A 12,125-nucleotide genomic window follows, 5' to 3' on the forward strand; every position below is an offset into this window, starting at 1 on the left:
GACATCGGAAAGGGCGGGCCCAGCTTTCGAGTGCGTGTCCTGCGAATTTCCCGACTCCCGCTCATCTCGGCGGCAACTGTTTTGTAGTCATATTATATGTCATTTGCTACGCAAGTGCTTTCAAATGTGCTCTTCTCCGCTTTTTTAAGTGATTTAATGGATTTTGCATACATGAGCAGCCCGGCAAGTTGTTAATTGCTGGAGGCGACTTCAATTAGTGGCATAGCAATGATAGGGGAAATGTCACAAGGCATTTCGAAGGTCCTCAAAAATGCAATCAGCCGGAAGTGACTTTCTGGCGAGCTGGAAACTTGACAAATGCTTTTTAATTTCAAATCTGAACACAGAACATTATTACTTGTTTTTTTAATTCTCGTCGTTAGCTACTAAAAGTATGCTATATGCACTCCACTTTTATGATTTGCCTACATAAAGATGATATTGGAATATCTTTAAAAAGCTCATTCACAAAATTAATCCCTTTCAGTTGTGCATTTTGGTTTTTTTTGTCGTCCGGGCGAACCGTTTAATTAAAGAATAACAAAAGTCTGGCAAATCGACAATTGGCAGCCAGGGAATCACTCCATCAAACTGTCAATAAGCAATTCATTTGCAAATGCGTTTGCCATCAAGGGGAGTTGAGATAAAGAAAAAAAGGTAGGCAAAGAACTGTCTCCTCATTTGTAGGTAAGTCGGTCCACGTCATTGTTTGTCAAAAAGCCATTTGCAAGTGTATCGAATTTCGAGAGCAAAAGTTTTTTCCGAATGGACAAAAAACTGCAGATGAAAGCGAATTGAATGTACTCTGCTAATTTTGGTTTTACAAAATTATAAACTATGAAATATTTAAAAAAATATATAGTCATTATTTATTTGATTTATTAAATGTAATATTAAATATACATGTTTTTAATTATGTAATACAAAAAAAAAATATGATTTTGCCTACAATATTTTGAATATCTACATCTAGGTAAAAGGTAAAGTTTAAGGTTATTTGCCCATTTATTTAAATAAGATATTGGGAATCAACTGCTTTTAAATAACAAAGATTTTTAATAGTTGCTGGTTTTATTGCCTTGCTTATAGATTTTCCGCGCGAATGGTTCTTCACCCAAGACAAGAGCATTCAGCCTCCGCATTCTCCTCAACCAGTTCCCGTGGGACTCGGATGTCGATGCGATTTGGCAAGGGTGAAGGTGGCGCTTCGCTGCTGACTCGACTGCGATGTGTTTGTCGACAGCGGCAACCTATCGAAGTATCGCAGCGCCCCCATCTAACCGAAGAGCCCTGACATTTGCGCCTCCTCACTTCATGCACAATCAACGACTCGATTTAATGGAAAAAATGGATTTCACTCTTCTGCGCCGGCTCGCTCTGCGGTTCCGCCATTGTTCCTGGCACAAAGGACCGTCGGCGAACGAGTGAAACGAATGTGCTTGAATGCTAACCAAAACACAAAAAAAGATGGCTCGGTTTGGCCCTAAGAAGAGCGTTTAATGAACGCTTTCCTCTTGCTCATTGGCACTGGGAAACCGAATCCCCTTTGCCGCACATCAAATCGAAAAATCGTAATTGAAGCTTTACATTGGCAATGGATAACTTTTTGCAAAAAGACTAGAAAAAAAAAAAACTGTCAACGAGCGTTTGCCTTGATTAATTGTGGTTTGAGGTTTTCGTGTACAACATATGCGGTGAGAGAAAACTGTTTAGATATCCGCTGGGCCAATACTTGATTTAAATTTAAAAATTGCGCTGGCATGAGCATTGCGAAAATTGTCAACTTTTTTTTTGTCCGTCGAATTTGGAGTACAATGCAACCGCGATAAGCGGAGTGAAGCGTATAGGAAATTAAATTTTTTCCAATCAAAAACATTTCAATGGCAGTTCACACTCTCAGTTCGCAGGGGCGTCGGAAATCTGGTGAAGTGGGGGGGAGTTGGGATGGGAAACAGAGATGTGCAATCAGCGTTCACTGTGGCCCGCAGTCGGGGATTTATTTGTTCGCAATTGTGTCAATAAACTGGCAAAAATGTATAGCCACATATATGTATCGAATCGATGCTCAAAAATGATAAGCGAAAAAGTTCCAACCGCAAATCAATTTAAATGAAACCTTTCGATTGGAAAGTGTAATGGTAAAAAGTGACAATGGAGGAGCTATTCATATAGAGGTTTTAAAAGTTTAATGTCATTCAAGGGCAACTAGTTTTTTCTAAATTTATTAACTAATAAATTAGCTGAAGATACACAAATATTTTATTGTTGAAGAAATTGTCCATTGCTTATATTGCTTTCGTTTTGAGGGTGCCTGGGAAAAACAATAACATTAAATCACTTAAAGTGTCAACATTGCCCTGGTCATTGTAGCAAGTGCAAGTCCAAGTCCAAGTCCAGATGGCATCATTCATTATCATAATCTGCAACATCATAAAGCAATTTGGCTCCTCTGGAATGGGTTTGTTTTGCGGCTCGCCACGGATGTGTGCTGGTCGCTGTTGGAAATCTTAATTACTTGCCCCCTCTATTTGGACCAGAACTTGACCCCGTCCAGGACGAGTGTGCAGCGTTAAGAGCTGTCCCTCTCAGCTGACCATAATGGGGGTTAATTGGTCTGTGGTGCGCGACACGCATACATCTTGGTAATTAACAAGTGGAGCGAGTGAAAGAGCAGGTCCAGGTCCGGCCATATGGACTGGCTTTCCAGGGGGACACTCACTTTCACTCTCCCCCACAATGAATACACACACACCCCAGATAGAGATCTGTTAGAGGCTGCTCCAAGTGCTTCAAGTGCATTTCAAAATTAATTTATGGGGCGTTGCGTTAATATTAATTTCGCATGCTTTCTCTAGAAATATTTCTCCCCAATGGCCACCCCATGGCAATTGTAGAGCAGTGTCATTGGACTTTCTTCAACTAGCGCAATTTATGGCTTCATTATGTTAATTATTGGCAATTGCTGACTGTTGCGCAGCGATAACCTCTATGCACTTTCTTAATTTGGAAAGGTTTCCAGGGGAGGAGTGAGTACTATAGACACAGAACCACAAAAGCCTGGCCAACAATGGGGCCCAGACCATTAGCCACTTCTATTCTATCCACCTGCCAACGAAATCTTTCATATCCCAAACTGAAACTCATTGTTGTGCCAGCCAAAAATATTAACAGAAAAAACGACTGAAACCCATTTTGAACAATGCCACAAAGTGCATGTAGGATAATGGACAGAGAATGCATACATAATGAAAGGATTTCGGTTTGCTGCCATGCAGGACCAAACACACCCGAATTAAAGAGAAATTTAAACTGTTAAGAATAAAACTTAAAATCTGTGAAATCATTAATCAAGTTGCGTCACATCCTTGGACACTTTCACTCCCTCGGATCTTCATTAGCCAACTGTCAGCCGTCAAATGCTGTTAACTGTTAACGATTCCCCTGATCCTGATCCTGATCCCAATCCTGATTCCTAATTCCTGATTCCTTCTCCTGCTGGGTGGGCGTTGGAGTGTCCTTTCCTGAGGGTGCTTTACTTGTTGTTTGCTGTTCGCTTGGCCCTAATTGTTATTTGGACAAATTGTTTTTCGTTAACCAGCCAACGATTAATGATGTGGTCAGTGCCATCCAAATGGGGGAGGTAGGCCATAAACCGCATCGGTTGTCGAGAAAATTTATAAGGGTTTCCGCAATTAAATCTGTACTAATTACCAACAATAAGACAATTAAGAAAATATGCCGAGAATATGACTGCTAGAGCTAAGGAACTTATAAAAATATCAAGCCAAAACCCCCAAAAGGGAAAGGGTTAATGTAAATTTGGGAAAGCATTTTATGAAGTACAAGAGGGTAATTACCAAAGGCAATTAAAAGTTGTGAGCAATGAAAAAAGGGGGGCTTTTTGAAATTATAAATTTCTTTGAAATCTTAAAAACTTAAATATTTTATAAAAAAAATAAAAAAGCTTATGAACAAGTACATTTTAATCCCTTGTTTTAATATTTAATCCACTAGGTTTTTTGGGTACCATTATTATAACATATCCAAGATACAGCTTTAGAAGTAACGTTGGCTTAAAAACATACAACTTCAATAGGATCCTTAAGTGGACCGCTTGGTGAATTTCTGCTGCCTGGCATAGAACTCCTCGTCTTTCTCGTAGATTATGTAGCTCAGCCGGGGCTTGTCGGATTTGGAGGGTGGCGGTATCATCTCAAGGACGGCCACCAGGTTCTCATTGGCATGCAGTTCGCCGATCAGCTCTGCCATCATCGCGTAGGAGATGCGCAGCATGTGGCATCCATCGTTGCGCCACGCCGTGAAGATCTCGTTGTTCTCTGTTAAATCGTGGTCGGTTCCTGAGAAAAGGAACTTCACGCGGCAGCCGCGATAGCCCCTCAACTCGACATAGCGCACGGATTTCGGGGCGATTCCCTCGGCAGTTTTCGGCTTCGAAAGTGAACGCTCTTCAATGCCTGTTTGTGGACTGGAGGTGATGGTGCTGATGCTACTGCTACTCACATCACTGATACTCATCTCGAAATCACTCTCGCTGCTGGTGTCGGCCTCCATGGGTAAGGCCTTAGCCGACTCCAGGTGTCCAGCTTCCTCGGAAGTGTCCAGCTCGGAGCGCAGAATGTGCATCTCTCGGGTGTCCACCTGCAGTAGCAAGTAGTGCAGCTGACCGTCCGGACGAACGGCCTTGAGGAATAGGCGTGTTTTCTCGGGATTTGTGGGGTCGGCGTCGTGCAGCAGGCGCAGCATCATTTGGGTGGCAGTCACGTGGCCGAAGATCTCCTTGAACTCGAACACGGGGGAATCCCCAGCCACCAAACGTATGGCATCCGCGTAGAGCTGCACGGCCACGTCCTTGCCCAGAAACTCGCCCACGGACTGCTTGCAGCGGGAGCACTCCAGTCGACGACGACCCTGAGTGCTGGTGACCCCGTTGCCCAGCAACTGGATGGAGATCACCAGGTAGTTGAGGCCGAAGAAGAGCTCGTCCTCCTTGGGATACACCGGCGTCCTGTAGCGGGCACAGAAGTAGTTCTGCGGCTTCATGGTCGACAATGGGACCTCTTTTACTTGGAGGTACTGCCTCCGTTCAATTAGCTCATTGGCGCAGTTGCTGCAGTGAAAAGAGTAGGGCGTCAATGGCTCAATACGCTGGATTAGATTCGCCTGCTCCACGTCAACGGTCAGTTGCTCCACCATACGATGCCTAATCCGACGGAGACCAAGGCCAAAGGCCAGATTGTTGTTCTGCACTTCAACCAGGCTGTAGGGCGGCTCGTCCTGTTCCGTTTTGACCTGTATATCGAAGAACTTATCCACCATAATGCGGTACTCCAAGTTCTGTTCGCTCCAGCAGATCCCATTGGGGCTGACCTCGATCTTCTCGGTGGGACCTTCGCCGAGAACCTCCTTGTACAGATTCATCGATCTGAGCAGCAAGACATTCATCCAGTTGCGATGGCGGATGTAGGAAATGACAACTTGGTCCACTGGCATTGTCTTGATTTAGTTTTTAAGTTTAAGATTATTTCGTTTAGAGTAGGTTTTTAAGCTAGTTAATGCTGCGACTGCGTTTTTTCACTAGAAAGTCCCACTCTCAAATAACTGTCAAGTAATATTCGCTTACTGCAATCGAATTAATAAATAAATGTGGCCTGTTTTCTACTAAAACAGGGTTGCAAAATACATTTCAACCTTTTCAATTCTCTTCCAACTAAATTTATACAAATGGCTATAGCTGACCTTCTTTCGATTAAAAGTTAATCCTCTTCTTTTATCCCATAAAATTACCCATTTTATTCGATTGTGCCACATGAACCGATTTTGAGTCCTTTGAAGTTGAGCTAACTGAACATTCAGATTACCCAAATTGTCCTGTTCTTGGTGCAGCACACCTTTTAAAGCTCTTCATCGAGGCGGCTTAACTGGGAAAAGTTCCACTTTTGTTTTTTGATTTCCTATTGAGTGGGTGGTTGGGCTTGTGGTGTATCGTTTTTGGCGGATGCCAGTCGAGACCCTTTGGCTCTTTTGGACAGGAGATAAAGCGAACGCGTCCGCTGCGGCCGGAAAAAAGTTTTGCGTCATAATAAATAATTTCAACGCATTCGTCTGGAAGGATTAAGCGGTGGAAAACCTGTTTTGTTTTGCCTAACAATTTTGTCGCCGCTTTAAACGGAAATTTAAGGCTAAATAGATTTACGAAATTGTAGATGAGTAGAACAGAAGGCATGAAATGGCCTTAAATATTTTTTTTTTGTTTATTATTAATAATGAATAAATATAATATAAAAAAAGCCTTTGAATAAAAATCGTTGAATAAAGATCTTTAATTTTGTCTTATCAATATTTCTGTCTATTAAATTTTTGTATAAAAGACAATTACAATTAGTTGATTGAACAGAATGTCAAAATTTGCTCAAACAATGCTCCATGCTTTTGTTTGATAAGGTTCGAAAAAACTGTTATCTAAACATCGATACATTTCATGATAAAATGATAAATTATTAAGAAATGCAGACTTTAAAATATACTTCGCCATTCAGTCAGTAAACAATATTTTGGCTATTTTCTAGTGTTGATTATGTGAGCCTCTTTAGCTCAGTGGCAGAGCACTGGTCTTGTAAACCAGGGGTCGTGAGTTCAATCCTCACAGGAGGCAGGGCGTAATATTTTATTTAATTTTTTTTATCTTCAACAGTGCGAGAAGAGAGTTTGTCTAATTTTTAGCTGCGTAAATCGATCCGCCGTTTAAGGACCTTGTTAACCCTGCTCGAAACGCAAATGGCAAAGGCGAAATGTCAATTTAGATATGGCATACCCGTTGACAAAAGTAAATGTTTTACATTTTTAATTAGAAACTCACACAGACCGAGGCGAAACCCACCCAGGAGCAGGAGCAATCATGTGTGACATTATCGCCGACAGGACATCGACAATGTTCCTCTGCCACCACCTCCAGCGCAAGAGCTTTGCGGTTTGGGTAAACACTGGAAACAAGAGCGGTGCGATACGCCAAGGACTTGCCAAGGAAACGGCAGCTTAGACTATCAGTTGACAGCCTTGTGTCGGGGTAAATATTGACACAAATGTTTTTGTACAAAAATCGACCCTCAAGTGACTTCACAACTTTGCGTGCTTTTAATTATTTGTTTACGCTAGCTGCGGCTCCATTGCCCTCTTATTTGTTTATAATTAAAGCACTGGCATTTTTCTTTACGCATTTATCTTCGGCATAAATCACTTTAATTTTGATTTCCATTCAACTCCTTAATTAAAAACCAACACAGCGACCCGCAGTGGCATCACACAATGCGTCTGCCTTGTTGTTAATTAATTTGGCCTCAACTCGTAGGCGAAGGGCATGCAGTGCGTATTAGCCAATAAATCTCACATAATCTCCACTCACCGAATATTCCTCATTCATGATTGACGAGTTGCACTCGCATTGTCCTTGTATTGTTCGGATAAATGTGAATTTATGCATTGAGGTATTCGCATTCAATAAGTCAAAAGTCATATTTCAAACGATAAAGAAAGCTTAATGATTTGCATACAAAATATAAGGCAGATGCTGGGTATATTAGGTATGCTTTCCAGAATTTATAATAATTTTTTCTTCACAAAATTCGATCTAACTTTTCAGGGGTTGATTTAATTAATATAATACTAGCTTAGTTTCGGTTTTAGTATTTGTTTGATGAAAAGGAAATAAATGTATGAGTATGTATGTATTAGAATCCTCAAGTTCCATTAAATTCAGAAAAAATATTTTAAAAAAGGTGTTGTGTTACATTTTGTTGAAAACTTAAAAAAAAGTAATGTTTTTTAAGATAAGTATGTATACAAATTAGGTAGAGCATTACCTTTTGAGAGGAGATTTTCAATTATGGAGCTATTAAGTTTTTTTTTACCGTACTTGCGGTGTTTGGACGGTGGTCCACAACGAGATAAAGATACTATCCGTATCTAAATCAAACCAATTTGGCCGTAGTCAAGCTGCGCCCGAAAGTATGCAACACTTTGCTGACTCAGCCAGAAATTTCGCTAAGAGCCAAGTGATTCTGACCAAGGGGATGGCAATTTATCATTTTAGACTGTTGAGCAAGTGTTGACTGATGAGCCCCATGGGCGGAGTGAAGGGTGGTGGGTGGTGGGTGGCTAACAGAGGGTGGCCGAGTCGTCGTCGCCCCCTTTTAACTTTTGAGCTCAACGCAACTGACAATTGGCCTTGCTGGTCGACTGCTTGGATGCTTGGCTGCTCGGCTGCCTAGCTTCTTTGGTAATTAATTTTGATGGAGGACACATTGCGCTTAGTTGGCTTAGTTCACCCGCAGATGCGACCAGGTAAGGACAACTTTTTTGGGCAACAACTTCGGGCCGGGAATTAATCTGCATCTGGCCAGCAGCTGCGGCGTCGGAGGACAGCATTTTTGGTGTTTTAATTTTCGACGGTGTTTACTCGCTGCTGGTCCATCAATGTCTGGCCGGGACTAGCTGGAAGCCAAAAGCTATTAGGGGAATTAAAAATGCATGAAGCTAAAAATGGGATTTTGCTCTCAGCCTTTCAGCTGCGACTTCAAGGTGCGTGGCACTTAGTTAATTAGCCAGAGGCGGAAAAGGGGAGGCTGCCACTTGGCTGTGGCATTTTGCTTGACTTAAATATTTCATAATTCATAGATTCAATTGTTTTCAGCGGAGTTAAATTGCATGTTTCTTTGACTGCAATTATGCGAAGCAGACGATCGCATTTAACTGTTTGTGCACTTTGCCTGCCACGGTGGTGGGCGTGGTTCGACCGGCCACGCCCCCAATTCAATCTCGCCTCCGCGATCTTAAGCGAGCGATGCAGCGCCACCCGCACTCTTTTCTAATTTCTTGGGAATTAGAGTTGAGAAATTATGATGAACTGGCAGCCCATGCATTCACCCATTCTTTCACTTATTTATTCATCTGGCTTAATTGCCAAAGACAATAATGATCATGGAGATTATTATGCTGATGATGAAGACGTAGAACAAAACTCTATTCTTTAAAAGTCAGTTCCGCATGCGCCTGTAATACCCTTTAGATGGGGAAATGTAAAATAAGTTATAGGTTATATGTACTTGCAAAATTCTTAAAAAAAAAGAATGTAGTCGAGATCGCAAAATTTAATTTGAAAATAGGTTTAGTTTTAATTGCTTTACATAGGCTTTGAAATTGTTGTTTTTAGCTATTTTGATAAAAACTATAAATTATCTATCCATCAATTCTGTCAACTTAATCGATTAATAAATTAGAGAAATTTAAAAATTTAAAAGAAATAATAAATGTAAGCTAAATATTTATTTTATGTTAGATTATAGCTTGTCCTGATTTTTCTGGCATTTCTGGAGTTTAATTCTCTTACTTAAATATATTACATTGTTTTATTTTAGAGCATTCCAAATTCGTATGTCTTATTTTTGAGCTGTCATATTCGTCTTCGACATTTATTTGTTGTCTCCTTCTAAGTTCTCGCTTTGCGGTTGCACTATGCGGTTTGTGTTTGTTGTGTTCTTTAATTGTTCTATTAGTTTTAATTGATGGTGGCACTTGCAAATGTACAAAGTTGAATTGCTGTGGGACAGATACGAGATACTTTACTTCCCCAAGTTTGAGTGGATCAGAGAAAGGCGCAAATGGAAGGAAGGGGCGCAGAATCTTTCTTGATAACATTTTGGGTTTGCTTTGAGGTTTTGTTTGGTCAACCATCAACCATTTATACATAGGTAGGACTTATTGATGCTGCTGATCAGTTAAGTGTGGTGGCACAGTTGCCGTTGCCGGCTGCTTCTCCTCGTGATTATCGTCTTTGCATGTTGGGTCAGCTGCCGATGCCTTCGATGCCTTCGATGTGGAGATGCATCTCGAATGGCTGTGGCTCGCGACAACGATGACGTTGCATGTGGCGTGTGTGACACTTTTGCCTCGACAACGTTGCGCTCCTCAAAAGTGCTTCCTCATCCTTGGAATTCCTTGAACTTTCCTGAGTGTTGAGTGGGAATTATGGCGATAAGCGATAAACGATATGCGATAAGCCACCCGCTGGCAGTTTGGTTGTGTTCTGTCTTTAGGCAGCAGAAGAAGAAGTTGTCGCCGTGGTTTTTGCATACTCGTAACTTACGGCAGCTGGATTTGGCCTAAAAACCTAGAATGAATCCACCCTCATGGCCCGCAAAACTGTCTGCTAATGTCGCACGCCTCTCAGTTTCAGGGCCTTTGTTTCGGGCGGGGTCATTGTTTCTCTAACAAATTGATTCAGCAAAAACTGGACAAAACGGAACATCTTGCAGCATCTTGCAGCATCTTACAGCCTGCGATCTTGGCTCATAGATTAGCCCAGTCCAGTTGGGTATTGTCATGGAAATGGCGTATTGGTAGCAGCAATTGCAACTGCGGCAGCAGCAGCAGCAGCAGCAGTAACAACATCAATATTGCAGGCGGGGGGTGCTCAAAACAAACCAAACACGCATTGTCCTGTGCTGTGTGGCTCGAATTTGTATCGCCTTCTTGAAATCTACTTAGCACACAATGGCGTTGAAATAGTCTTATTGCTTTTTGAGTGCTATTTGCGTAAGATTTATGGTTGGATTCGAGTGCTGGCCATATACATATTTTGCGGAATCGAAAATCGAACTTTCATAACGCATTGCAGAGAGTTTTCACCGTTTTGAGGCTTTTTTTTTTTTTTTTTTTTTTTGGCTGGGCTCAATTACCAAGTGCCTGACAGATGGGTTCAACTTCGTGATTTTGCAGATTTTCGAAACTCAATTTAGGCAACAAAACGATATTCAAATGTTGTCAAGTCGTCGATTATTCCAGGCAGAGCTTAACTACCGTTCCGAGAATGCAGCCGCACAAACAAACACCCACCTAAAGTCGACTCAGTCAACTCAGCCACCTCGACACCTTGGAAGTCGGAGCCCAGCCACATCCATCCACATCCACATCCACATCCATTGCACCCACTCCCAACTGGCCCGATAAATTTCACAAATCTCTCAAATCGCCAGCCGCAGTCGCGACTCTTCAAAGCCCCGAACGATGTTTCGTTGGAAAAGCAGAAAGCTGAACGCTGAAAGCTGAAAACTAAAAGCGGGAAACTAAAAACTGAATACTACAATCTGAAAACTGAAAACCGAAGGCAGCTGAAATGAAAAGAAAACTGCTCGGCACAGAAGGCGAAGATGCGACCGCTGCCTGTATTTATGGCATTTGCATATATTTTGCATAACGCAATCGATGGCATCGACATGGAAAATATGTTTGGCTCGCCATTGGCCTGGGTCTGGGCCCAAGTCTAAGCCTTAGTTTGAGCCTGAGTTTGAGCCTGAACCTGGGCCTGGGCCGCGAACTAAGTAAGTATTCTCCCATTCTTAATTCGACTCGGATACAACATGCATTTGCATAGAGATGCGCATAGATTTGCTGGAAAATGATTGTGTGTGCAGTTACCACCGTCTAAGTCAAAGTTTGAGATTGGGCCTTAGTTGGCCTGTTTGGCATTTCCCACCGGCGAAAGTTGGCCAAAATGAGCGGCAGCCGCCCTCAATAAGCTCGATCCCGAGCTAATGTATTTATGTATTCGCGAAAAATGATAATTAAGTCTACTTGTCGTATATCTGCAAAATAAAATCTAAACAAGATATTTTTCATGTTCAAAGTAAAACTTTTCCGCTACAACCAAAACGTGCGCGCCCTCAAAAGCCAAAGCCAAAGCCAAAGCCCAAGCCAAAACCAAAGTAAGGCCCAAGGTAAAGTCAAGAGGGGCGGGGCTGTGTCGCCAAGCCAGCGAGTATCTGGCAGAGATATTAATATTTAAAATTCAGTAGCTAACTTTTGGCACGTTATTGTTTGACTCTGGAGCATTTCTGCTCGAGATTGTTATCAAAACAATTTCTGTTTGCTGGGCTAGCTGCAGATGCAGATACCGATCCGAAAATAAACTAAAAGATTTTGTTTGCCCTCGAATGGGGGTTCGGGATTTTCGGTTAAATTCAGTTAAATTCAGTAGCCGGCAGTGGCTTGACCCGGCAACTGAACTCAAATTTATTTTTTTTGTTTTTTTTTTTTTTTTTTTTTTGTGCCCT

At 41.8% G+C, this 12,125-nt stretch overlaps 1 protein-coding gene and 1 non-coding gene across 2 annotated transcripts; one reads left to right on the forward strand and one right to left on the reverse strand.

Annotated features, from left to right (window-relative positions):
• Positions 1 to 3,976: 3,976 nt before the first annotated feature.
• LOC108141563 lies at positions 3,977 to 5,600 on the reverse strand. Its single transcript, XM_017265009.2, has one exon. It carries the CDS (start codon positions 5,509 to 5,511, stop codon positions 4,102 to 4,104), a length of 1,410 nt encoding a protein of 469 aa, XP_017120498.1. The 5' UTR covers positions 5,512 to 5,600; the 3' UTR covers positions 3,977 to 4,101.
• Positions 5,601 to 6,601: 1,001 nt separating this feature from the next.
• Trnat-ugu lies at positions 6,602 to 6,673 on the forward strand. Its single transcript has one exon. It is a non-coding gene; the product is annotated as a tRNA-Thr (tRNA).
• Positions 6,674 to 12,125: the final 5,452 nt, after the last annotated feature.

The sequence above is a fragment of the Drosophila elegans genome, unplaced genomic scaffold, assembly GCF_018152505.1.
Source record: "Drosophila elegans isolate 14027-0461.03 unplaced genomic scaffold, ASM1815250v1 contig_476, whole genome shotgun sequence".
Classification (NCBI taxonomy): Eukaryota; Metazoa; Arthropoda; class Insecta; order Diptera; family Drosophilidae; genus Drosophila; species Drosophila elegans.

Coding starts and splice junctions, on each gene's coding strand:
- LOC108141563 (XM_017265009.2), bottom strand. CDS start 5,511: ATGCCAGTGGACCAAGTTGTCATTTCCTACATCCGCCATCGCAACTGG.